The 27201-nt window shown below is 49.6% G+C and overlaps 3 protein-coding genes across 4 annotated transcripts in view; 2 read left to right on the forward strand and 1 right to left on the reverse strand.

The window, feature by feature from the left end:
- Window positions 1–17474, forward strand: part of LOC100551074 (discoidin domain-containing receptor 2-like) — a 39447-nt gene extending 21973 nt beyond the window's left edge. The window contains exons 8-18 of one of the 2 annotated variants that reach the window (XM_010720764.2): window positions 2800–3046; window positions 4007–4099; window positions 4607–4764; window positions 5018–5213; window positions 6418–6662; window positions 9296–9417; window positions 9788–9985; window positions 12562–12796; window positions 14131–14280; window positions 15117–15154; window positions 15491–15554. In XM_010720764.2, the coding sequence (XP_010719066.1) occupies window positions 2800–3046; window positions 4007–4099; window positions 4607–4764; window positions 5018–5213; window positions 6418–6662; window positions 9296–9417; window positions 9788–9985; window positions 12562–12796; window positions 14131–14280; window positions 15117–15125 (1653 nt within the window). In that variant the 3' untranslated portion in view covers window positions 15126–15154; window positions 15491–15554. Of the gene's footprint in view, window positions 1–2799; window positions 3047–4006; window positions 4100–4606; window positions 4765–5017; window positions 5214–6417; window positions 6663–9295; window positions 9418–9787; window positions 9986–12561; window positions 12797–14130; window positions 14281–15116; window positions 15155–15490 lie in introns of both variants that reach the window. The other variant, XM_003211198.4, reaches the window with a different exon arrangement.
- A 273-nt stretch (window positions 17475–17747) lies between these two features.
- FAM166A (family with sequence similarity 166 member A) lies at window positions 17748–25530 on the forward strand. The gene is made up of 7 exons (XM_010720765.3): window positions 17748–17855; window positions 19526–19719; window positions 21455–21720; window positions 22366–22462; window positions 22657–22751; window positions 24173–24290; window positions 25442–25530. The coding sequence occupies exons 1-7, from the start codon at window positions 17800–17802 to the stop codon at window positions 25528–25530; spliced, it is 915 nt and encodes a 304-aa protein (XP_010719067.1). The 5' UTR covers window positions 17748–17799.
- Window positions 25521–27201, reverse strand: TUBB4B (tubulin beta 4B class IVb). Its single transcript, XM_019621366.1, has 2 exons — window positions 27069–27201; window positions 25521–26725 (listed from the first exon to the last, which is right to left on the reverse strand). Exons 1-2 carry the CDS (start codon window positions 27127–27129, stop codon window positions 25665–25667), a joined length of 1122 nt encoding a protein of 373 aa, XP_019476911.1. The 5' UTR covers window positions 27130–27201; the 3' UTR covers window positions 25521–25664.

Raw genomic sequence — 27201 nt, forward strand, 5'->3', positions numbered from 1 at the left:
CAGCCTCTCTGGCAGCTGTTCCAGCACCTCACCACTCCCTCTGTAAAGAATTTCTCCCTGACATCCCACCTAAATCTCCCCTCCCTCAATTTAAAACCATTTCCCCTTGTCCTGTTGTTATCTCCCCTTTCAAAGAGTTGATTCCCCTCCTGTTTGTAGGTATTGGGTGTTGTTCTCTTCCAGCAGCCTTGGAGTGGGCTTTAGGTCTGCCAGCTCCCAGGCTCCTCATTCAGGGGTTGGAACTTAATGATCCATGAGGTCCCTTCAGCTCAAGCTGTTCTGTGATTTGGGTTCTATCTCCAAAGCTGGAGGATGTAATGTGCACAACAGCAGAGGGACAATGTGAGTCGGCATCATCCCAGGTTTGCTGATGCAGACTGCTAAGGCAGGGCAGCATGCACCTCTCTGGATTTTGGACACTGTCAGTATTTGGCTTAAATGGCTAGGGAAATAACACCTGGAGCAGCATTTAGGCAGCCCCTGTGGGCAATTAAGATGGATTTAGGATGCAGGCTGCTCAGTGTTTAAGGCCTATGTGACCCTCGAAGGAAAGGAATGTGTTTTTGTTTCCATTTTTGATGAAAAACTTTTCTGGACGCCTCAGTCTATGCTCTGGGAAATTACTTACACAGAGGAGAAGGATGACCTGAACTTTTTAATTCTATAGTAAATAGAATCTTCTAAAAAGGGTCAGTGGCTTTTCTTGTACGGATTTCAAATGAAGGAGAACCCACCACATCCTTCAGTAAATTGTTTTGGTGGTTACATACCCTGGTTTTGTTTTGTCTATTTTTAACTTGCAACCATTGGCTCCTAGCCTGCTTTTGCTGGCAAAAGTAGGAATCTTGCCTTCTCAGAAACTTTCCTGCTTCTACACTGCGGTTAAATCACGTTCTTAATCACTGCTTCAGTAAACTAGGTTGGCTGAACTTCTCAGTGCCTTCCCTGTGAGATCTAGGATCACTTTTGTAGCTGTCTTCCAGTCCTTTCTTTGTCTGCCAATATTCCTTTGGAGGTACAGAGACTGGATGCAGGGTTTCCATCAAACCGCATAAAAGAATGGTACCAATTCCCTGGCTTTGGACAATTCCTCTTTGTTTATCTATCTTGTGATCATGTTAGTCCTCTTAGCCAAAGGATAGGGAGCCAGTGTTCATTAAGAGTTTGGTATCGTGCTGAAAGTCAGCTTCCAGTGCAGAAAGAATTACTAAGTTTTGTTCCTGAGTTCACAGTCTTGAAATGAATCAGTCCAGAGGAACACATTCCTCATAGGAAAACACCTAGAGAATGATTTGTGCCTTAACTTTATTTATTTTTCTTTAAGACTTACTGGACAAATTTTGATTGTGTGAATATTATTCATGAGCTCATATTATGCCAGTCAGAACAAGTGTTCTCACGTCTCTTAAAAGCCTATCGTGTAAACACAGCCATCCTGATCAACCAGATAAATAAGCACATGAAAATAGCTACTTCATTTAGTGTTTCATTATAAAACTGTATTAAGCAGCATAGATTATTCCTTGTTCCTTACTAAATATGAGCTGTTTCAGCTTTGCTTTTGCACAGACTTGGTGGTCTGTAAATACTTTTCTCTGTGTTGCATCTTGATACCTTTTTGCTTGATTCCATTCTTCTGAACTTCCCCAGTATCCAAGGAAGTACTAAAAATAAATGTTAGCAAATATTGCAGCTGCATTGCAAACTACTTAGGCTTGCACATTATAAAATTGGACTTCAGTAGGTGGTGTTTGGAATAGAAAGTGTCCCTGCATCGGTCCAAGATGTGAACATATCCAACTCCTATCCAAATACGGCACAAACTGTGTATTGCAGATGTCAGGCTTTCCTGCCTTGTTATGGATGACTATATCTCCATACTGAATAATGTTGTCTAAGCTTCATCTGTTCTTAATTATGCTCAACTACCCTTCTTTTGTCTTCTTCTTTCTCACCAGGCCTGTTGTCCTCATTACTGCTTCTCTGCTATTCACTGCAGGGTCTCAGAGGTCATGCAATTAATAGCTTCAGAGCTGCATGTAGTTTGGAAGGGGCTGTTGTCACAGTTGCTAATGCTCGGAGTTGCTAGGAAATGATTTCTGGAGTTGCTGAGGAAGGGCTGGACCACTGTGGCCATGAAAACAGAGGTGTAAGGCGAGAGGCACTGAACAATTTAAGGTTCACCTTATTCCTTTGATTCCCAGTCATTGGGTACGGTGCCAAAATACCTTGGTCCTGATCTTCAGGATGTCTTTGCTTTAGTGAGATGTTAACTTGGCAGCATAGTGATGGCAGTTTAAAGCATCATTGCCGAAACTAATGGTGCCATTGCAGCAGGCAGGACTGAGCTACCAAGAGAATGATGAATGTGGGCTTACATGGCAGCGTAAAGAAAACAGCCACAGCAGAACTGCTGCTGTATGATGGGAGAATTTCTTCCTGAGGTCACGCATTGCTTGGTTGCTTGGTGGAAGACATCACTTAAACTGTGGAAGCTGGAGGGTTTCTAAAAGAGGTTAGGGCCTAGGTACAGTTTTCTTTTCCCTTGTAGGGTCTACGACCAAGGAGAGTTGGTGTATGAGGCTTTAAATTGCACAAGGCTTCTTGGATATTTTTTCTATATGGGCATTTTGAAGACTGATAAAATTTGGCTGTTATTGTATCATTTATTCTGGGTTAAGAATATTCAGACAGAGACACGTTAGAAACAGAAAACCTTCACGAACAGGAATCCGCGAGGCTTAAATCTTTTTCCATTTCAACGACTGTTCCTCTTTCCTGCTGTGTTCTCCTTGCCAGGTGCATTGCAACAACATGTTTTCCAAGGGGGTGAAGATCTTCCAGAAGGTGGAGTGTCTGTTCAAACCACGTCTGATTGCAGACTGGGAGCCTGAACCCGTTGGTGTGGCAACGGTCTTGGATGACAAAAATCCCAGTGCCAGGTTTGTGACTGTTCCCCTCAATCAGCACGTGGGCAAAGCCGTGCTGTGCCGCTTCTACTTTGCTGACACCTGGATGATGATCAGTGAGATCTCCTTTCAGTCGGGTGAGTGTTCCTACAGTCTGGTAGATTTTGGGAAGGGTGGAGAGCAGAAGGGATGGTGTGGAGGTGCAGGATGTGAGCTGTGGGGCTGTGCAGTGGGGAGGAGGTAGCAGAGAGTTGGAAAGGCAGTGCATGTGTAGGAAAGTCAGGTCTACAGAGGATGCTTTTCAAGCTGTTAATGATGCAGGTATGCAAATGCACAACCAGGGCAAAAAATTAAAGTGTGGGGCATTTCTTTTTAAGGCAGTTGCATGCTGTTCATGGGGTCAGTTTTTACCTGCACTAAGCATAGTTGAACTACATCTGTAGCTAGCACAGAAGCTAACAGATTGCAGGTTTATGTATTAAAAACAAACAAAAAAACCACAACAGCCTGAAACTTTTGTTGTAGCTGTGTACCATGAGGTGGTTTGAAAGGGTCTGGGAGGGAGTGGGCAGAGCCTTGAAGAAAGCAGCCATCACAAGGGCTGTGGCTCCAGCTTTCTGCTCTGAGGTTCCCTTGTGAGGGGACACGCACAGGGAAGCAATGCTCCAACTGCAGCTTGCTGCTTATCTTGCTGATAGCAGCCCCTGCTGGCTGCCTTCCCTGTTGCACATGGGAGTAGGCAGGCTCTTGGTCTATCCTGGTAGGACGATTCTGCTAATCATGCTAGAAGGAGAAGAAGAAAGATGACGGGTGCAAAAAGGCCTTTGCCTCAGTACCAGCTTTCTGCCCAGGCTCAGGGAAGGATATTGCATGCACTGGCAGTTTGCCGTGGTTAGGAAGTGCAGCTGCTCAATGGAAAGGCTGTGCAGGCTCTGCTCACTCCTGCTGGGCAGGCTGGGAAGTTCAGCTCGGGATCTGCTGTGTGGGTCTCAGCCCAGGCTCGCTCTGGAAGGCAGAGGTCATGTCTGGGATTACACTGACTGCTGGCAGGAGCAAAGAGATTTTGTTGGACTGATGTTTTCATTCCCCTCCCACAGATATGGAGAGTGTAAACCCTATTTTGGTTACGGCAGCCACAAGCACTACAGATGCCCTGGAAACAGCATACAACGTTACTGAGGGGAGCTGGGGTAAGGGCTTCTGTCACTTGGTTGTGTCAAGGGCTCGAGGGTTGGGGAGGACATCCTAGCTGTTGTGGTCCCTCCCTCTCTGTAGATCTGGGTATGGCCTGCTTGTTGCCCTCATACTCAGGGCTGCAGCTTACAGTCCTCCAAGCCTCAGCTATGTCTTCTGCCCTCAGCTGGCCTGTGCTGCCTCACAGAGCAAGTAGGCTGAGTGCACGTGTGCCACTGGTGGAACTCTGAAAGAACACGGACCCATCGAAGGAGTTTGTTCTGATGCTAAGAGCAGTGCTTGGTTGCAGAAGTTCTCTGCGCAGCTCTTAGCTGTGAGCCTTCAAATTGTGGCTGACCAGGGCAAAATGGGAACACAGCAGATGTTAATACTCAAGAAGCTGCCTAAGAACTTTTCTATACCAACCTGTAGGAAGGGACATGATCTCATGGAAGTTAGCCAGCGTGTGTAACAGCGTGTGCTTTACTGATGGCAGGTTGTTCTTAATTCCTCTCCGTTTGCAGAAACCACATCTTCTGTAACGAGCACCTGGATAGGAGAGAAGGCAGATGATTCCAATACCTCCATCCTTGTGGGCTGCCTTGTGGCTATTATTCTTCTACTCCTGTTGATTATAATCATTATTCTTTGGAAGCAATATGTTCAAAAAAGGCTGGAAAAGGTAATAAATACAGTGGGGCTATTTTGCAGGCATGTGTTCAGATCTAAGAATTAACTCTTAAAGAGCTCTGAATTCTGTGGAAAACACAGGGTTTCCTCTGCTCCCTCTAGCAGCTAAAACCCTGGTCCCTCAGCAGGGCAGTGTGCAGGCCCTATCCCAGATGTTACTGGAAACATCTGTACTGGCAGTTGCAGCCAGAACATTACTCGAACTGAGCATCACCTCAGCAGCTTTTTCTTTCTTTTTTCTGAAGGCCCCACGCCGAATCCTGGAGGAGGATGCCACAGTTCGCCTCTCCTTCTACAGCTACACCATTGCCAACAACCAGACCCAGATCCACCAGTCAAATCCCACCTATGAACGTGCTTTTCCACTGGACTTGGAATATCACCAGCCAACTACGCTGCTCCACAAGCTTCCAGAGCTATCCCAAAGTGCAGAGGATTCAGGTAAGGGAATCGTCAGACTCCAGAAGTTAGGCATTTATTCTTTTTATTATTTCCCTCACATTTTTAAAACGTCTGAGTAGTCGTCTTTAATACAGTGCAGTACTAGAAAGACAGCATTTTGAAGCTCAGAAGCTTTTTAGTATGTAACATTGGCAGATGGAGCACCAGGCCCCACTGAAGGGTGGTGGCTTTTTATTGTTCTCTTTAAAGATTGTTTATGTGTTAGCCAGGTCATCTTTTTAGGAGCTGATTTTGGCAATGACAGCAGCAAGTCATCGTGTCTCATCAGCCCCTTGGCAACAGAGTCGCTGCCTGCAGCACTCCCACGCTGTCCAGGCTGCCTGGGGGAGGAGGAGGAGGAGAAGGCCTTTAGCACGTCTTCCTGCAGCATGGGCTCTGTGAGACTTCATTAGAAAAAGCAGAGACAAATGCAGCAGAGGGTTGTCAGTGGTGTGCTGGCTTCCAGCCCCTGGGGAGCATTTGGATGTGCACAGAAGGGAGCATTTCCCAGAGGCTTTTGTACTCAAGTGTCTGTGCTGCTGTTCAGGGGATGGAAGGGCAGTGCTGCATTCCTCAAGCAACAACTTGCTGAGGTCCAGCATTATGCTACATGAGGAGATTGATTTGGACTGAGTCAGGATGTGAATCTGAAGCAGGACACGTGTTCTGTGTAATAACTGACCATACAGGAGTTGTTTATAGAGTCACTGCTTGGTATTTATGTGAATAAGCTGTAAGAGATAAGGTAGTGTGATATCAAACTACAGAGAAAATGGAGGCCCCAATCTCCAGAGAGGAATATAGAGCAAGTCTCATGTTGCAGGCAACGTTCCTTTTGTCAAGTAAAAAGAACAGATCAAAATTAGGATGAATCAGAAACAGGTAACCACTTTAGGCTTGTGCTTCCATGTCTGGGCAAGAATTTTTGCTCTGCCAGCTGGATAGAGCAGGGAGCTGATGAACACAAGTTCACTTGTAACTCACAACTGTTTGTTGTGGAGCTTGCAGAAGTGCAGTTTGTTCTGGTTTAAGCCCTAGTTAAAACGAAGGAGCCTTCCATCTCGGTTGGCACATTGGTATGAGGTTAACATGCATGCAGTTAAGCTGGATTCCCAGACGGTTGCAGGATTCAGGAGTGGAAGCCAGCCATGCTGGTTTTAAGGGAGTGAGAGTCTGACTTAACCTGTCTTTGCTTTCTCCCCAGTGTGCAGCGGGGACTACGCTGAGCCGGACCTGACCAAGTCCACCCCTCACCAAGGCTTTCAGAACAATGTTCCTCACTATGCTGAAACAGATATCGTTCATCTCCAAGGCGTGACAGGCAACAACATGTATGCAGTCCCAGCCCTCACAGTGGATTCCCTTACCAAGAAGGACATCTCTGTTGGTGAATTCCCACGGCAGCAGCTACGACTCAAGGAGAAGCTGGGAGAAGGACAGTTTGGAGAGGTACAGCCGTTCTCTTCCACGCTTTCTCTAGCAGAAAGGAGATGTCTGGCACAACGGATCCTCTCAGCTGCACTCTGGCATGGCTTTGTCCTCGGGGACTGGGAGACCTGCATAATATTGTATTACTTTATACATGCCTTTGCTGTTGGTTTGGGCTGAAAAGGACCTTAAAGATCATCTAGTTCCAAACCCCTGTCATGGAAAGGGACACTTTCCTTTAGACCAGGGTGCTGTTATTGTAATGACCTTTAGGATAGCCTGCAGAGAGCTCTGTTCTGTCCCTGCAAGGCTGCAGCCCGGTGCCACACAGGAGTCCTTCATAGCAGGCAGACTTTGCCTGCTGTCTGTGTCCCTGTTTATGACCTATAGGAAAGGCCTGGCAGTGTGAGTTCAGACTGCTTCGTGCCCTTCTACAGAGATCTCAAACGTGTGGTGGCTGTCCCTCACCTGTAGGCATGTGACTGTATGTCACTGACTCCAGCTGAGGCAGACTCACTCTGGGTGTGAAGAGTTTTCACATGAGCAGGTGTTGGTTCTGATGGGGCTCTGCATGCTGGCCCTGGTCGAGGCAGACGTTGCCCAGGCTTTGTGGTGCCCTCACATATTTTCTGGCGTCACTTCTTGCTCAAGTCCCAGTTTGCCTCAGAAGCCTGAGGCAGCATGATGCACACATCTGTCCTCTGCCAAGCACTGTCTTTGTTCCTTGGGCTCCTTTTGAGCTCTGTATGTTTCTGGCTTTTTCTTTTCTCCCTGTTTTGGTTCCATACTAAGCCAGGTGTTCCCCTCACTCTGTCCTGCTCTTCACCTGTGTCTCTATCCTCCCCAGCTTTTCCTCACTCACAGCCTTAAAAATTCTGTTTGCTACGTTTTGGCAAAGCACAGCCCTTTACTGACCTTTTCCTCATCTGTGTTGTGCCCATGCCTTTAATTCCTCCCTGTGACACCTTCCTTGCTTCAGCCTTCCTCCCTTGTCCCCCTCACTTCTGTCTGGATCACTCTATTGGAAAGGTGCTGGCATCCTCAATCTCCTTCACCTGGCTGTCAGCACAGCCATTGCTGTGGCATGGATCCTGCCCTGTCCTGGTTTGTACTCCAAAATGTGAGGTTTTTCCTCACTGTTTTGCTTCTGGTTTCTCCTTCCTACTGATTCCTTTCCTTTAAATAACTGCTAAAGCTTTCTCCTCCTCTTTTCTGTTGTTGATCAGCAGCAGCCAGGTCCTCCATCCCCTTTTCCTTGGAGTTTGATTCATGGCCTGTTCCTTTCCTGACATCACAGGCTCTTCCCTTCAGTTCTGCAGATGTGCTGCATCACAGGTCGTCTTTCTCTCCATCTCACCAACCCAATCTTACCAAACTGCTCACTACTGTGAGCTCTGCTCTGGCTTAGTATGCAGTTTTGCTTCTGGCAGCATGGCTCATTCATGCATTTTTCACTCCACCCAGAGCTTCTGCAACTCCCAAGCCATTTATTTCTGTTCCTAACCATCAGCTTTCTGGAAACAGCGACACACTTACCTGCACTTTCAATACAGGCCCTCGGTACCATGGCTCTTTTTCTTACTGCTGGCTTGTATGTCTGATCTCTGCTTGATGTTGCTAGACTTCCAGAATTTGATGAGAATGAGTCTCACAACTGTTCTTTGACCGTGAGATTTCACTCTCCATGTAACTGCAGCAGCCTCTTTGCGCTTCTGTTTCTGATTTGTAGGCTTGTCTGTTTTCTGTGCTGTTTCCATTTGCTATTCACCGGGCTTCTTGCATAAGTTCTTGGTGCATTCTTCATATAAAATTAATCTCCCATTATGTTTCATCACTGCTGGAAGAAATCCAGTCTGCTCCCTTCCTGCAGTCCTTTTGCCTATCGTGCACACTCGCTTTTTCTACTTTGTCCACTCCAGCAATGTTTGTCCAGTTCTCCTCTTGAATGTGCATTCTGATAAATCTGATACTGATAAAGTGTTTTGTTGCACCTTTTCCTCCATCTTTTTTTTTTATACGATCCTGGCAGTATTTTCATGTGGTTATTCATTTATTTATCTGAACAGACCCTGCATGCAGTGCTTTCCTCAGAGCATTCACCTCTGACTGCACTAATAGGTGATGTGTTCAAGCCACAGCACACATGCATTTCTGGAATTAAAGGACTCTGGAGAGTTGTCTGTGATTTCTGGATGCTCCTCAGTTCAGAGGTCAGACTGCAGGACAATTCTGTGTGTGTTGTGCATAAGCTGTACCTACCCAATGTGCTACAGCCTGCAGTGTTTGTGAGCACGTGCAGCACAAAGCAGACAACCCCAGGCACAGAGGCCTTCCTGAGCATCTCTAGTGCTTGCTAGGCAGATTGACCTGACCTCCACTTAGCTGTGCACTGCACCAATGGTCTACATCTGTGGAGTAAACAGGGAGCCCATTAGTCTACAATCCACATCTACATTATGGGCTTTGTGGCGTAGGTCCAGAATCCTGGGCCAACCCATGGGCTGTTTGTCATCAGAACAACATCACTTTTATTAGATCATTCACTCGGTCGTTCTGACAGTGGTGCCCAAACTGATGACTTCAGTGTAGTAGTAGTTTTCCTCTTGTTTTCTGCTTGTGCACTCTCATAGTTGCCCCTGCTTTATGCCCTGCAGGTGCATCTTTGTGAAGCTGATGGCTTGCTGGAGTTCCTGGGGGTCCCTTCCACAGAATTCACTCACCAGCCTGTTCTCGTAGCAGTGAAGATGCTGAGATCAGATGTCAACAAAACAGCCAGGTAAGCACATCCACAGTGCCAACCACCTGAGAAGGAAAGCAAATACTCCCCAAGCAGCAGCTTCACGTGGGTTAACCCTGATGAGCTCTGTAAGAGAGGCCTTGGTGTGTGCTTTGTGTCTGTGTAAGGAACGGGATGCAGTCAAAGGGCTGAGGGTGGGAAGAAATATAATGTCAAACTGAAGTACTGTATTAATTCCCTTTTCTGGGGAAGGGGTGGAAGCTGCATGCTAGGCCAGAACAATCTTTCAAACTCACTGTGTGCAGATGTGTAAATATCTCTGGTCAGGCATTTCCTTACCTGCTGCTTGTGTTTTCCTTAGACAGAGGAATAGCTTAGGATTCAAATCTCTTGTTTTCTGTTCCACAAGAAATGATTTCCTGAAAGAGATCAAGATAATGTCTCGGCTGAAGAACCCAAATATCATCCGGCTTCTGGGGGTGTGTGTGCACGACGACCCGCTGTGCATGATTACAGAATACATGGAAAATGGAGACCTCAATCAGTTCCTATCGCAGAGGGAGATCTACAGCAAATTTGCAATTTCAAACAACATTCCCTGTGTCAGGTAAGAGGAGCTGCCTGTGCTTAAGCTGAATCTGCAACACAGAGCTACCAGCTCCTTCTGTACCTTCCAGCCTGGCCCCAGCACAAACTGTGGGCACTGATTTCACTTTGCAGAGGATGTTGTTCTTGAGGCCTGCAGAGATCTCTGTTCCCATGAAGTGTCCCTGAGCGTGGGCTCTTCTGGTTTTACATTAATGAGGTTGCATCAAGCATTCATTCAATAGCAGACCAGTTGCATTGCAGATAGAGTTTTGGGATGAAGTCAGGAATTCCTCTTAGGCTTTCAGGATGTTTTGTACATTCTCTGGATGCCTGAAAAATATTACCTAAGGAGAGCTGAGTGTGGAGCTTCATTAGGGAAAGATTTCATCAGGCAAAGAAGAAAAACAGTGCTCTGGCAGAGAAGATGCTTTTGTCTGTAGGGACACTTACCTCCCTCCTCTGTGGAAGGATTGGCATGAAGACACCTCTGCTACTGCGGAAATCCTTTCCTGAGGGACAAGAGTTGCATGTGGGGTTAACATGCACTGTGCTTGGAAAAGGAGCCTTCTGACCAGAGCTCCCTGCATTGCTCTGCCTTGGGCATTTTCACCCACAAAGGAATGGATTTATTTACAGTTAAAGGGCGAGGCAGAGCAACTTCTGTGGGCGGACCAGAGGAGGTGGTTGTTTCTTACAGGATCTAGAAGACAACAGCTTTGTTGCTGCCACAGCTGGCAGTGGTCAGTGCTTCTGTTGTGGGATGTTAAGCAGACATTGTAAGGAGTTGTGACAATCAGGAACTGCTGTAAGATGGCCTTGCATCCGTGTGGACACATTCCAGCTCTCTTCAGGCTCCTGTCCATTCCACACATTTGAAATAGCTTTTGCCTTTAGAGCTGGGGCTTTTTTTCATAGTTTCAAAGTCTGTCTTCTTCTGCTCACCTCTCACCTGACTTAACACCAGCATTCAGTGTTCTTCCCTGCTTTCCATTACTTGGCCCTACCCATAGGATTTTCTTCCTTTTCCAGCTGATCCTTCAGCCACTCCTTTTGTCCCTTTCAGCCCGACAGTTTCATGCTGAAGGAAGCCTGTGTGACTAGCTCAGATGTCTGTCTCCATAGGAGCTGGTTACTGATAGTGAAATGAATCCCACTGCCAAAGAGTGCATCTTGTGTCTCTGCCAGTTCCTGTGGGCGTCTGATTGACACAGCAAGCTCCAGCTGTCCCTACAGCTTTTTTTGTGTGTGTTTGAGATGCATCTTCCTGCTGTCTGGCTGTTTAACAAATCATGAAGATGAGTGAGAAGTCTCCCATCCCTCTCCTCTGTATGCAGCACTGCATGCACCATGCACTGCAGAGCTTGCTGCACAGGGAGCCAGTAGATAGCTGCTGCTAAGACCTGCCAGAAAGCAGGTGGTGGGGGGATTGGGTGTCTTAATTGAAAGAGAAGCAGCCCCAAGCATGAGGCACCCAACTGAGGAGAAGGGAGAAGGCAGGGCTGGGAGTCTCTGCCTGCTTCGATGCAGGAAGCCAGCAGCAGAGTGAGGCGTGCATGGGTGGCTGGGTTCTTCTCTGGGAGCGCAGTGGGTCCACCCAGGTCAGGAGAAGTATTGAGCTGACAGTGGCACAGGGTCAGCTGTCACCTGGCTGAGCTGTGGCGGTGACTGTGGTGGCAGGAAAGGGGTGGCAGCCTCTTCTCAGGGCAGAAGGGCTGCCTCCCAGCTCTGCAGTGATGGCTTAGCTATTGGCAGGTAGATCAGATACATTCTCATGAGTCATGCTGTTATCATTCAGATAACATGACAACAGGTGGCCTTTAAGGTTCCTTCAGACTCAGATGATTCTGTGGTAATGCCTTCCTCACTGCCACCAGAGCACAAAGAGAGGTAAGGCTTTTCTCCTGAGCCTCAGCAGAAAAATAATAATTGTGAACAGTTTTAGATTTGTTTTGACAAATGCTTGTTTACTTGAAGTGTTTGAGCATGCACAGTGAGAAACAGCTGAGCATCACAACTGCTGGGGTGTGAAGAATTCTGAGAGTCAGATGGTCCAAATTCTGTGTATCACGCGACTTTGTTCATGCTGTCTTCATTTTGGTGATGGGGAAATTGAAATTATAACAAAATGCCTTGGTTGACATAGTTGGTAATACTAAACATAAGCTGTCTTCAATGTTTCACGTGCTTATGTTAATATGTGATAGCAGTGGTTTGAGATACTGAGCTGAGCACTTCTTAAGACATGAAATTCTGAGTCTGTACAGCTTAATTTTTGCTGGCACTCTGAGAATTTGGTGCTTTGCTGCATAAGCTCTTTGATACTCTTGATATTAATGCTTGGTATTAAATGTCTAAGGGATGTCAAATTCTTACAGCCATGAATTTCAGAGACAGCTCGGGAGCTTGGCCTAGCCTGGCGGGTTGGGCTGTTAGTGCCCTGGAAGTGGAACAGTTCAGTTTCACTGGTATTGCAGAAAACCAAACGACAGGTCCCCATAGTACATCCAGTGCGAGGCCAGGCAGTAGGAAATGTCAGGGAAGAACTGAGTGCAAGGAACTGTATCGATCACCTGTGTTTGTCATCTTCTATTGCAGCTACTCTAACCTGCTCTACATGGCCACCCAGATTGCCTCTGGAATGAAGTACTTAGCATCTCTGAACTTTGTGCACAGAGATCTGGCAACTCGCAATTGCCTGGTGGGCAACAACTACACCATCAAGATCGCAGACTTTGGCATGAGCAGGAATCTGTACAGCGGGGATTATTACCGCATCCAGGGCAGGGCGGTGCTGCCCATCCGTTGGATGGCCTGGGAAAGCATCCTCCTGGTAGGCACTGCCTGAAACCGTGCCATCTCCTCCCTCTGGTTCTCTGTGTGCCCCTCAGTTAGTGATGTGGACTTACGCAGTCCTTACAGATGGCCTGGTGAGATGTCTGTTAGGTTACGTTGGGCTGGGAAGGAAGGCTGTCCTTACAAATGCAGCACTTAGGCTCTAGATAATCTGTGCTGTGCTTTTCCTGGCTTTCAGAATTCCTGCTGGAATCAAAAGCAAGTTGCTGTTCTGTGCTGCTTCCCCAGCTCTGAAGCCCAGAGGGGCAGGAATGAACCCTGATGAGCCTCTGCTGCTTGAGGCTGGGCATTGGTTTTGTGTGTAAGGGTCCTGCTGGCTGCCTTCAGGAGACTGTTCAGCAGCCTGAACACATCCATTCTAGGGGTAGTTCCTCAATAATCAGCCCAATCTCTTTCTCAAGCTAGTTCACAGTAGCTTAACTCTAATCATGCAGTTACACTTTCTTACAACACCCCCTCTGAGTACATAGGAGAATTGTAATTATGGCTGCCATAAAGGGCGATGGCCCCAAGCTTTTTTAAGTTCACCTTCTCCTTCTGGCTACAGCTTCATCTAAACTGTAAGTCACTTCTCTCCTTCCTTGTGTATCTTCCAAACGTTTGCAGGCTGCTGGGGTTGCTGGCTAAGCCTGGGCAGTCTTGGCTGCTTGCTGACAAAGCTGCCCTCCAGCCCCAATTGTTGTCTGTGATTTTCTTTTGGCTTCTTTTTGCTTCTTCAGAAACATACTGTTCCAAACAAATCCAGTTTGGGCACATTTTTTTTTTTTAAGACAGAAAAGAGGGACAGGGCGCAGACTGTCACCAACTTATACACGTGCAAAGATCAGAATTATCCTGGCCTAAGAGTCAGCTCTGGCTCTGCCTTCACCCCTAGGGCTTTGCTTCCTGTTCAGAGGCTTTTCTGTGCTGCAGTGCTGTGTTTTGGGTGGAGGTGGGTGGCAGCTATCACCTCCCTGCCCCAGCACACAGCATTTTGCTACAGCTGGAGGCAAATGCAGATGTCCCCAGGAGAAATGGCAGACCCCAGCTTTCTCTTAAACTCACTCCCTGTTTCAAGAGGTTTGCCCCAGTGAGAGATTCACCTCCCTAAAGCTGTCCTGTGAGTTCACAGAGATGTGCTGTTCTTGCCCTGCAAAGCAGCAGTGTTGTGCTTCAGTCCCTTTGTGCATTGCTCAGAGCACGTTGGCTGCTCTGCTGTCTGTGGAGAGTGTTTTCCCAGGTGTGAATCCTTGTGATTAGAGAGAACAGATTGAAATCTGTTCAATGCCAGATGAGTGCTGTGTGCAAACAAGACTTACTTTCTGTTCACAGGGCAAGTTCACCACTGCCAGTGATGTCTGGGCGTTCGGGGTCACCCTCTGGGAGATGTTCATACTGTGCAAGGAGCAGCCTTACAGCCTCCTCTCAGATGAGCAGGTCATTGAGAACACAGGGGAGTTCTTCAGGAGCCAGGGCAGGCAGGTAAGAAAGCAAATGTGACCTCTCCTTTCTTCTCTTGTCCCTGTCACAGCCAAGTGAATCTCCCAGGGCCTTCCTGCTGCTCTCGCATCATCTGCAGAAGTTCTTGCTTCTATCACTCACCTTATCAAGCGTGTCCCACCTCTCCTGCCCCTTGTGCAGCTCATGGGACTGCCTTTCCCCTCCTGGTGTCCCACTGGAAGAACCTCCTGGCCTGTCCAGCTTCTTCCATGTCGTAAATCAATCGATCGATCGTGTTCCAGGCTGCCTTTGATGCCCTGACCTCCTTAGCTTTTCTGAGTTCTGCTGCACAACTCTTTTGCTCTTGGACTTCATCAGATCTTTGTGTCAGATCCCATTTGTGTTTCCTCTGAAAGACAAAGAGACGCTTACTGAGGTGGGGAGGGAGGAACTGTTAGTGTCCCCATATCTCCATCCATGCTGAGCTCTAACTGCTGAAGGGCTTCTCTATGTCATTATCTTCGGGTTCCAGGCAGGACTGTACAGCCCACTGCTGCTGCCTTTGTATCCTTCAGTAGATAGATCAGTGAGGATGGTAAATAGAGCGTGGCAAATGAGCACCTCCAAGGGTGGCTGTGCCCCAACAGAGTGGATGCACAGTTGCTTGTTCTCCCAAAACTCACATGGAGTACTGAAAGTTGAGGGATTAAAGGGAAGCAAAATAATGCAAGGTTTTATTCGTTGTCTCCCAGATATTAATGGCTTAGTTGAAGAGTCTAAAAGGTCACTGTATTGAAATGGAGGAAAGATGATAAATAAGTCTGCCAACCTGTACTTTAGATAAGCTTAAAAGCTGTTTTTTCTTCTCTGCTAACAAGCTGTCATGATGCTTAGAAAGCCTCATGGGTTGTCTACGGTGAGTGGAAATATTTGGATTTCATTGTGGTGCATTGGTTTTGGTTTGTGTTTTGCGTCCATCTGATCCTCCTGAAGCATTTGTGCTTCCCTGGGACAGCGGGCAGCTCTGTGAGCAGCTCATGGCGCGAGCTGGCAGTGCTCTGCAGGGCCGTGCCAGGTGGTGTCACAGTTCCATCCACACTTCGTTGCTGTATTCGCCTTGAATGGATCTCCAGTGTTGCATGACTGCTGTCTTGTCTGGGCTGAAGCTCTCCTGTGGTCTTAACTTAGTCAGGGTTCCATTCTGTTAAGGACCCAGCACTCAACTTGCTCTGTGTTGTGTTTTTTGTTTCAGATCTATCTGTCCCAGACTCCTCTATGTCCTAACCCCGTGTTTGACCTGATGCTGAAATGTTGGAGCAGGGACATAAAAGATCGTCCCACTTTCGACATGATTCACCACTTCCTGCTAGAACAAATGGAATCAAACATTTGACTCCAGCAAAAGAGACAGACTGATGGGAACAGAGTGACCGTGTGTCCCTGCGGGGGGCAGCCAGGGCACCCTGCTCTGCTCCCTTGACTGTTCCGTACTTAAATGGAGACGTCCATGGCAGCTGCTGGTTCTATTGGCCGTGGGCTGACACATGCAGGACCAGAGGATCTCGTGTGGTTGAAAAATCATCTCCTCTTCTGAATCATTTCCTGGGAATACTGTGAGAGGGGTTTTAGTTGATACCCGTACACCTTTGGGAAAAATGAATGCATCCCACTTTGGTGGGGCTGTGGAGCTCTCCTGGTTGGAATGGAAGCTGCCGGGGAGCCACGATCCAAGGACAGATTCTAGAAGTAAAGACTTCAGTCTTCTCAAACTATTCCATTCAATCAAATGGAAGTCTTGTGCACATTAGCAAGTGTTTCTGTAGGCTCTTGCTGCAGACAATACGTGTAGTGAGAAACTATGGCTGACAGAGCTAGGAAACGTTTAGGGACCTGAGGACTGACAGAGCTGGATTAGCAACCCTTTGGGAGCGACGCTATCAGGGTCTGCAGAGGATGCTGATAGAAGAGTCCAAGAGCATGTTCATTTTTCCTGTGGTTGTTAAGCACTGCTTTTGTTACATATGTGCGTTTTTTTTCCCCACACTGGATTTTTTTTTTCTAGAAAAAAATTAAAAAATGAATGTTAAAGGTCGTAGGAAGGTCACTGTGATCTTCTGACCTGCAAATTAAGGCTAGGGTAGGGAGTTTGTATTGAAAAGTAGCTGATACTGTACTACTGTCACTATGTAGATTCATTAGCCTAATGAACTTGTAGCCACAATGGACTGATGTGCAATTAATCCTGTATAAGTACCCATTAATATGAGATCTCTAAGTCGACGCTGTTACACGTGCAGAGGGAACTTAGATTTGGTGAAAGCCAACGGCTGAGAGCAGAACCCTCTATGTCACAGCTCACGGGGGAGGAAAAGGGCAGAGCACCCTCCGGCCCCGCTCCATGTGTGCACACATCTGCTGAGAGGTTTCTGGCACTGGTGCTTCCTCACAGCCCTGTGGGGTTGGTGCTGACAGCAGGCGGGAGCCCTGCAGCCCGTGGGATGGAGCTGGCTGTCATCTGTGGGGCACGGATCCCCCAGCTGTGCTCGGGATGAGCTCCCTTTGCTTTGGCTGCTCCCTGCACAGCACATGGCAGCTTTTCATCAAACTGGGGTTGGTTTTCAGCTGTTTCTCCAGTGCTTGGTTCTCTGGGGGATTTCATAGGGCTCTGAAGGGTTGCAGGATTTCGCTTGTTTCTACACTAAATCTGTTGTGGATTTGTCAGGTTTGGGGGACGCTCTGCCGTTCCCTCTGTAGTTGTTTTGCCGGATCTTAAGGACCAAACTGAACATTTCATAAACTGGGAGAAGGTGGAAGTTCAGCACTTTCTGAAAAGCAGCATCCAGTCCAGCGTGTTTCCAATAAAGATTGAGGATAATTCCCACCTTGGCCAGACGCAATGTGTGCTGCACTGCCAGCCCTGTAAGGGCACTGCTGCAGAGGGAATGCCAGAGTGCTTCTGCTGAGAGGATGGCTGTGGCTGTTGGACTGAAAGGGAAACCTGCACCCCGAGCACCCGGCGTGGCTGTGTGCACAGTGCTGTGCTGTGCTTATCCCGGAGTGTTTCCATCCCATCCCAGAAAATGTACAACTGTAGCTGTGTGTGCTGTCTGTGGTTCTGAGGTCCTGGAATGCTGTACCACCACCTGGGCCGTGTCCTTCTGTAACATCAGTTCCTCCGCTGACGCACTGACATACGGAGTTTCTCTCGTATCAATAAATCCTAATGATAACCTTGACGAAAGTGAATTTCTACTTTTATTTTTTTAACTTAGGGCAGTCGCTGTGGTGTGAGTGATCGTGAGCATGTGTCTGCGCCCTGGGTTGGAAGGAGCAGAGCAGTGCCATGCAGCTGCTGCATCCCGAGGTCGCAGATGGGACAGGGCTCTCTGGGTGCTGGCACGGGGACCTGGAGCATCCAGCATCCTGCTCGGTGCTGTGCTTCAGTGAGTGGTGTTGTCATTAAACCAGAAGGACCCAAAGAGCCGCAGCGCCTGCAGCATCACAGAGGTTTCCCAGGTAACTGCTGTATGCCCTCATCCCATCCCTGAGCTCTGCTGTGCCATGGCAGCCCCCAGGCAGAGTGTGCTTTTCCCTCCCCATCCGCACCACATCCCTGGGTAAGTGCTGGGGTTTACCCACGACGTCGGTTCATTTCCAGCAAATAGCTCAGGTTGGGACCAAACAGTACCTGTGAATTCCGGTTGTTTTTGTATTTCTTTTAAAGGCACTCTTAAATGTGCCACATAACAAAGGGACATGGCTCGGGGGGGACAAGCAGCTCCTTGCAGCAGGCTGTAATTATGCTGTAGGGCATCAAGAGGAACTTCACAACTGTGCTTTCATCAATTTAAAGAAGCAGAGAAAAGTTCCTGGTCTGGTCTCCGGGGTTTGGGTTCAAAACTGAAATCATTTCTGCATCGAGGATATCTAAAGATCTGAAGTAAATATTTGTGTGAACACAACACAGGGTCAGTGATGGATCTGTGTTGGTGGCTGTGGGTGGTGGGGATCTCATTGGTACGCAGCTAGGCTTTCTGAAAGACTTTCTGCACTGCTCTTTGATGGCCTTTGGAAGGTACAGGGCTGGGGTTGGTGAGAGGATGCTCCCATCAGTGAGTTCCTGGTTGAGAAGGAAGACATGGAAGGCAGAAATGAGGTTGTATGTATGTATGTTTGTAGGCTTTGCAGTGGGCAGAGGTGTGTGGGGCTGGTGGTGACGTGGTTGGGCTCTGTGCTCCCAGCCCTGGAGGACGAAGAGGAGCAGAGCTCTGTGTGAGGCCATCGAGGTCAGGGAGGTCTGGGGGCAGCGTGAGCCCTCCGAGGACAGCAGTACTGATGGCATGGAGGTTGCAGGGTCTGCTGCTGCAGTGGTGGCAATGACCCAAAGGTGCTTGAAGGGATTGGGAAGTCAAATAAATCCAACATTAGGAATTTGGGGAAGGGCTCGGTGCACGGAGAAATGCTCCCATCCTGGGTGCTGGCACTGCCTGTCCTATCCTGTCCCATCCTGCAGTGCTGGAGTGGGGCCAGGGCTGCTCCCTGTCACCCAGGGATGGAGGCAGCTGCTCAGGGGTGGGTTTTTAGATCAATGGCTGTGATGGTGGCCTGCAGAACTGGGGGATTTCTCTGGTTTATTAATGAGAACGCCAACAAAGAAGCTCAGCCTGCAGTGCTGATCCCTCCCCAGAGCACCGCAGCTCATATCAGCCGTGCTGTGATTCACTTTGTGGCAGATCTGTATTCTCTGTAGGCCCAGACCTGAGCTCCTCTGATCGCCTTGCTTTTAATTGCTCATAAACAGAACCCTTTCTCAGCCCCGCCATTACTTTGTTCATGACCAGAGGTCCTCTGCCCGGCCTGTAATTATTTGGGCTACGTCATCTGCTCAGATTTATCATCCTGCACAGCTTCCTGGTGTTGCAAGAAGTATTGAAAACCAATGGGAAGAGGCCACCGAGCTTCTCCAGCTCCAGCAAAGGTCCTGCAGGCACTGCAGGAGGTCTGCCAAGTGTAATGAATGGCTCTGCCGGCAGCTGTTGAAAGCAGCTGGGAGGGAAGTGCTCACTCATGGCCTTACGATCCTCATGCATCATCCGCCTTTATCTTTGAGGTTCCTTCCAACCCCTGGATACGCAGGGATCGTTGATGGGGTGTCTGTGTCTCCGTGCTGTCACAGGCGTTTCTCCTGGACTTGGGTTTCAGGAGATCCCCAGGCACAACAACGCTCTGCCCCGTGCACAGCTCCACATGGGCACCCACATGCTGTGTGTCTCTGTTTCCTTTCCAGCTATGAGGGCTTCCTCCCTCAGTACAACTACCAGTTTGGAGAGACCTATGGCAAAACCACGTACCGCCTGCTGACAGACCCACACATCCGGAGGAGCCCTCGCTCCGTGCTGGCACCGCTGTGCAAGCCGAGGTTCGTTGAGGACTTCAGTGGGACGCAGCACGGCCTGCAGCCCTTCCTCCCCGAGCAGCCAGGTGAGCAGAGCCCATAGTGCTCAAAGTCGTATGGGTTTGGTCACCAGTGAGGTCTGTGCCGCCCGCAGTGGTTGGTGCTGCTGTTGGTACAGTTCCACATTGCCCGGGAGCTCAGATACCTGCAGAGCTCGGGGCAAAGCCTCAGCCAACAAGTGCGTGTTGGCATCTGGTGGGGCACAGAGAAGTTTAGACCTCAGGTTGTCTTTGCTGGGGTGGAGATAAATGGCCTCAAGTTGCTCCAGGAGACGTTCAGGTTGAAAAGTGTGATAATGCATTGGCACAGGCTGCCCATAGGTAGTGGTGGAGTCAGTGACCCTGAGGTGTTCAAGAATGGGGAGATGTGGCACTGAGGGACCCTTTACCTGCTGGGACTTTGTGTCTCGTAGCTTCCTGCAAACTTCTGCTCTTCCTGCTCCTCCCAGCCGTGTTCTGCAGGACCAGGACTCCACCAGGCAGAGTTGGTTGTTGTTCCCAGGCTTTGTTCCTGGATGTTCCCATTTGCATTTCCTTGGACTGAGTGGTTTGAAGGGACCCAACAAACCAGTCGACCTGGTTGATGTCTGTTAGTACTCTTTGCCATTGTTCTCATCCCTCTCAACCCCACCACTGTCTGTAGCTGGGAGCTCAGTCTCCTGCTCACTGGTGACGTGCTGGGAACACAGCCATGAGAAGCACCGTGTGCCTCCATTCCTCAAACCTCCACTGCAAGCTTTGCTCAATATTGCCTGCCTTCCTTAGGCACAATATTATGCACAACCATGGCCAGAGAGCCCCAACAGTGCTGCAAATGTGGCCTTCAGCAAGCTCAGCACCCAAAGGATTGGGATCTTTAATAAAGACTTGTTGGTGGGAACACAGGACGTTGTTGGTTCCTACCCATTGAGTCCCATGTTGAGTTTTTCCTGGAATGCTGTTGGGCACAGTTGTTGGGGCACAGTGGTTGTGCCGAGGCTCAGGGTGGCCATGCAGGCACTGTTGAGGGGATATGGATATGGGTATGGGTATGGATATGGCACAGGCTGGTCAGGAGCTGCTTAGAGCTGTTTGTATACAGAGGGATTTCATTTTTGTCAACCCTGCCCATGGTAGAGGGTTGGAACTGGATAATCTTTCCAACCCAAGCCATTCTGTGACTCCTTTTCCTGTCAATGCAATAACTGGTTTGCCAGCTGAAGAAGAAAAGCAGAGATGCAATACTTTCAATAGAAATGTAGGAAACATTAAGATAATCTTGCTTTAAAACTGGCACGCTGGGTTGGAAAATCAATTTAATTGAGGGTGCCATTAGCCTGGACTGTAGCTGATAGTGCTGTTGCACAGAGTTTGTGTATCCTATAACATTACATACAACATATGTCGTTTATCTTATAATTATGGGCAGATTACAAACCTAAATGCTGACCAATAGCCCCATACCTGTGCAGGAGAAAGGGGTAAAGCCTGTGGCCGGTGCTGGTGGCAGTGTAGATGCCATAGAAAAGGCAGTGGTGGCTGTGGGCTGAAAGGAAAGACTTGGAGAACAAAAGTGGGAAGGATTTGGTCTGTTTAAAAACAAAGAAATAAACTGGACACAGTAAGTTTTCTCATGAGGAATAGCAGTTGTTCTCCATGAGCACTGAGCTGAGTGCTCTGGGTCTGCGCTCCTGTCCTGAGGAGCAGGAGGGGGCTGAGGGCACAACGCTGGCCGTGCCACGTCCCATCCCACGTCCCATCCCACCGTGCTGCTTCCCTGCAGGCTACTTCCCTTACGACAGAGCCAGAGCTCTGACCAACTTCCCAGAAGCAGATTTTGGGCCGAAGCCACCCGCACCAGGGCCGGCAGAGGAGGAGCTGACGCGCACGGAGGCCCAGCGTGGCCATGGCGGCTCTGGGCTGAGTGGGTGCCCACCGAGTGCGGCCTGGGATCCCTCGGGACCCCCACAGGGACAGGAGTGGCGGCTGCCCCCAATCCCTGCAGCCTGTGGGCAGGGCAGGTTGTGTGGAGCTGCAGGAACCGGGCAGGTGAGACCTCGGGGGGGGGATGTGAGGGGATGGGGGTGGGGACTGGGGGAGGACGGGGGCTCAGGACCACCCCAATGGCTGAGAGCAGTGTCCCAGGGCTCCAGCAGCTCAGGGCCATCCCTCTGCCTGCTGGCGTAGAGCCGTTCCCTAAAACACTGAGTACCAAAGTTGCACAGATGTTTTCAGGAGTAGCAAACACGGCTCATCACCAGGAGGATGTTGTGATGGGCACCCAGTTCACCTGGGTTTCCCAGCGATCCCTCTTAGAAGCATTGGGATTCGACTTTGACTCTCTGGGACAGTGCTTTGGTCTCCTCATTTCTGCTGGAGCCAGCACTAATGCAGGGCTGGCAGCCAGGGCCGTGCTAATCCCTGAAAGACCGAGATCAGAGATTAGAGGTCTGACGTGTGGAACCAAAGCTGCTGAGAAGGGCCATCCCTGCTCCCACATGCAGCCCTTCAGCTCCCTGGGCACCCTGCAGGTCTCACCTGCCCATTTGGCCTTAAAAATTCTGGAGCAGCTCTATGGGACAGCAGAAGGACAACGTGGCAATGGAGGTTGGGATGAACAGGTTTTGGCGGTGATGGAGGTGGAGGGGAGCAGGTTTTACCAGCCGTGTCTTACATTTCTGCTTTTATTTTGAGCCCGTGAAAGCTGAAGGTGTGACGCTGCCAGCAGCCGTGGATTGGCGGCTCCCCAGGCTGGATGTGCCCAGAGTGATCCAGCAGAAGGTCATCCCAGGTAGAGGGGGAAGATAGGTAAAAAAAAGGGTGTTTGGAATAAATCTCACCTCTGACATCCAATTCAAATGGATGGATTTGAATGAAGTTTTTCCTTCCTATGCTCTGCCAAGATCTTGTATTTACTGCAGCAGCTTCTGCTCCCAGCCTGGCTGAGCCTGCCTTACACAGCCTGTGTTCCATCTCAATCCATAGGGTACGCTGGATTCATACCACGATTCACGTGGACCCTGGGCACAAATTACCTGCAGTGTGTGAAGGAAGCCATGGCTGAATTTGACAGACAGCAGGTAGGGTGCACGCAAGGCTGGTTGCAGCCATGTCCTCTCATCTGCACACCCAGCAGCAGTTTTGTTTGCAGCAGAACTGGGGGTATCAGTGCAAGCAAAAAAGCACCATTGGGTAACATGCTGGAAAAAATGGCGAGCAATTAAATTCTGTAACTTGTTTCCTTGGGACACTGAGGGAGGATAAATGAGTTCATAAAAGGATTAAGGTTCACGGGAGGCTGTGAAAAACGTAGCTGTGGGTTCAGGCACCCTTATGCAACGCATCCTTTGCACCAGGGTAGTGATGGAGGTTTCTTCCTTTACTAGCATTGGCCTGTCTCCAAAAGATGGACACCTGATTTCTACACCCTTCCCCAAAAGAGGAGAAATACCCATACTGTAAAGCTCTCATTTCATCCTCTTGCTGTAGCACTCCTCTGTATCACGCCGTATAATCCTCCTACGTGAGAAACGAGCTCCCTCCCACTGTGGTTAACAGATTCCTCCGTGCTGCCAGGTTGGATGTGGCCACAACCCACTGTGCTGCTTGCCAGCCTGCCCTGCCCCTCGCTCATGAGGAAGCCCCTGCTTGGGGGCTGGATGCTGCTCCCCGTTGCAAGGACCAGCAGCGCTCAGGCTTGCTGAGGTTATTTCCAGCACATGAGGAGCTGAAGGGATGAGGAAAAAAAAAGAAATCACACCAAATTTCTGTCTAAGATGGCTTCAGTCTTCGAGCCTCTAATCTGCTGCCCTAAATCTCTGTTGCCCTAGGTTACGTGCCGAGATGCGCCGCGGATCATTTCTTGCTGGCTGCATCAGGCAGAACAGTGCAATCCTCTCGCTTCAGTGCAGCTCTGGGAGGGCGGCAGGAGGGCTGCAGCACTGCGTGGGGCTCCCAGGGGCCCTGCCCCCTCCCAGGGCAGTGTAGCATCAGTGGGACCTCTGGGGGTTCTGCCGCACAGTCCCTGCTCTGTGTGACCTCACAGCAGGTGCCAGAGGCTGATTTACACTCTCCCTTCAGCTCACACATCCTAAGCCTTCCTCTTCCTCCCAGGCTGGGAATTAGGTGTTAATCACCACCAAGGAAAAGCGGAAGCTGTTACAGGGGTGACAGCAAACAGATGTGCAAAGTCACAGCATGAGGTGCCCGCCGCAGCGGGAGCTGATGGGTCTCAGCACATCACCATCCTGAGCAGAAGGCATCCGGGCTTTGGGGCCGATGCCAAATGCAGAGCTGCAGTGTGAGGTCTGTGGGGCCTCTGCCAGAGCCCATAACTTCAGGGAGGGGAGGGGAAGCTGCAGCGTAGCTTAGAAATAGGAGAAAATGGAACTGCGGTGAGAGAACTGCTTTTTGTTAGTTTGAGTGCTGCCTTTAATAAGGATTCAAAGTGCAGAGCTCTGTAGCCGCGTGTTTTACAACGAAGGGTGTTATTCTTTTCCAGTTTCTGGAGAGGAACCCAATTCACAGCTTTGGCAAGAGATTTCCCCAGACATACTGGCCTGGCAGCAACATCTACACCAGTGCTGGACTGATACCAGCCTACACAGGCTTTGTCCCACGTAAGTTCATCAGCTGGACAAAAATGAAAGTCACCAACGCTGATTAATGACTGTCATTACGTAGTGCTGCTGGTAGCTGCAGTGTCAGAGCAGAGGCAGTTCCTCAAGTGTTCGGGGGGGGGGGGGGAGAGGGGGGGTTGATGGAAATGCATTCCAGTGTGCTCAGTGCAGGGGAGCTGGGCTAAGTGACCTTTAAAGGTCCCTTCCAACTCTATGAGTTCTATGGTTCTGCTTACCTGTGTGCTTCACCCTCTGCCAGAAGCCCCCAGCACTCAGCACAGCTCCCTGGGGGAGTGGTGACCAAAGTAACAGCCAGGAGGTCTGGCTGGGGAACGTGTATGAGCTTCAGTGTAATGAAGAGGAGAAAAACCGAACAGAAACCTGCACCCTAAAAGCAGGGATAAAAATCAACTGCTCCAAGCTTTAAAGATCTTCTCAATCTTTTCACCTACAGAATTGGGCTTCTGGGTAGGTTTGAAATTGGCCACCTGCTTCTCTGCACAGACACATCTCACTGCTGAGGGCAATTTCAGCTCCTATTTTCACTCTGGGAGGAGAAACTTTAAGTCAGAAAACCCCCAGACCAGTTACAACCATTTCTTCATTGAGAAAGCAGCCTATCTATTTTCTGTCCAGCTATCCTGCAACAGAATAAAAGAAATCCACAAGGCTTTTTGCCTGTGTTGCTGGAGCTCTTTGGTGCAATTCCTCTGCAGCCACAGCACAGCTGCCATGAGCTGTAATGCCCCAGCTAGCTCTGTACTGCTGCATGGCTGCAGCCTGGGCGAGGGCAGCGTTTCTCCCTCTGGAACCACCCACCTGCATCTGAAAGGCAAATTGCTGGCACCATCCCACTGCCCTGGCAGACACCGAGCTGCAGCTTACAGCAGCCTGCGCTTCTATTCTTTTCTGAGCTGCTCAGCTCTGAGGCTGAAGCCTGACCCAGCACCTGTAATAGGAGTCCATGTGCAGGTACCTAAATTTAGATGCGGCTTAGAGCTGAATTTCATCCTCCATGTTAAGGGTATTCCCCTCCATCGCTGTATCCCACAACACGAGCAACTGGTGCCCACCATCAGACAGGGAGGGAGAGCATGGCTGCCATGCTGAGGGCTGCTGCTCACACCATGTCCTGGGTTTCTCTTTTCCAGACCTCCGCCACACCTACGCTCTTACTTTTGGAAACAGCACCCGCAAGGCTTACGAGATGGAACAAAGGAGACGAGCCTGTGCACTGTGAAAAATGCTTTAATGGTGCCTGTACAGCATTGGAAGTGACTTGAAGACGAGAGAAGGAACACAACACATGGAGAAGTTTTGAATGACAGTTCATACAGCTTTAAACAAAATTTACAGGTGTCATCAGCATAGCTCTTACTCTGCCTCCTCCTCAGCCTCTTCCTCAAACTCCCCCTCCTCCTCAGCAGTAGCATCCTGGTACTGCTGATACTCAGACACCAGGTCATTCATGTTGCTCTCAGCCTCTGTGAATTCCATCTCGTCCATGCCCTCCCCTGTGTACCAGTGCAGGAAAGCCTTTCGGCGGAACATGGCCGTGAACTGCTCTGAAATGCGTTTGAACAGCTCCTGGATGGCTGTGCTGTTACCAATGAACGTGGCAGACATTTTCAGGCCACGAGGTGGAATGTCACAGACCGCTGTTTTAACGTTATTAGGAATCCATTCGACAAAGTAACTGCTATTTTTGTTCTGGACGTTCAGCATTTGCTCATCTACCTCTTTCATGGACATACGGCCTCTGAAAACCGCAGCTACGGTCAGGTAGCGGCCGTGCCGTGGGTCACACGCAGCCATCATGTTTTTGGCATCAAACATTTGCTGCGTGAGCTCTGGGACGGTCAGAGCACGGTACTGCTGGCTGCCACGGCTTGTGAGGGGGGCAAAGCCAGGCATGAAAAAGTGCAGGCGGGGGAAGGGAACCATATTCACCGCCAGCTTCCGCAGGTCGGCATTAAGCTGGCCTGGGAAACGCAGGCAGGTGGTGACACCGCTCATGGTGGCTGACACTAAATGGTTCAGATCACCGTATGTTGGCGTAGTTAACTTCAGTGTTCTGAAGCATATGTCATAGAGAGCTTCGTTATCAATACAGTAGGTTTCATCTGTGTTCTCCACGAGCTGGTGCACCGACAGCGTGGCATTGTAGGGCTCTACTACAGTGTCTGATACTTTGGGGGAGGGCACAACGCTGAACGTGTTCATAATTCGGTCTGGGTACTCTTCACGAATTTTGCTGATGAGGAGAGTGCCCATGCCAGAGCCAGTGCCACCCCCCAGAGAGTGAGTGAGCTGAAAGCCCTGCAGGCAATCACAGCTTTCTGCCTCCTTTCTTACAACATCTAATACGGAATCAACTAATTCAGCACCTTCAGTATAGTGGCCCTTTGCCCAGTTGTTTCCTGCTCCGCTTTGACCTGGAAGAGAGCCATTTTCGTATTACGTTACGGTCACTGCTTCCTGCTCACAAGCAAAGCTTAAGAGCATCAAGGCTCTGCAGAACCCCCACAAAAGCTTCCATTTCACCAAGCTGCAGTCGCACAGCAGCACCTCCAGCAATGACTCGGCACAAATCGCTCTCACCCGGCCACGCACCGACCCTTTTCCTCCTCCCGCTGTCGGTACCGGCAGCCACACGGCCGGTTTCTCTCCCGTTCGGCCCCACACCAGGATTAACCCCTCCCGGGGCGGGGAAGCCCGCAGTGCGGCCCTGCCCTGCCCACCCCGCTCACGGCTCGGCTCCCTCCCCCGCTCACTCACCAAACACGAAGTTATCCGGCCTGAATATTTGACCGAAGGGCCCCGAACGCACCGAGTCCATGGTGCCGGGCTCCAGGTCCACCAGCACGGCTCGGGGCACGTATTTACCGCCTGCAAAGACAGGGAGAGGCGG

This window comes from Meleagris gallopavo, chromosome 19 (genome assembly GCF_000146605.3).
Source record: "Meleagris gallopavo isolate NT-WF06-2002-E0010 breed Aviagen turkey brand Nicholas breeding stock chromosome 19, Turkey_5.1, whole genome shotgun sequence".
In the NCBI taxonomy this organism is placed as follows: Eukaryota; Metazoa; Chordata; class Aves; order Galliformes; family Phasianidae; genus Meleagris; species Meleagris gallopavo.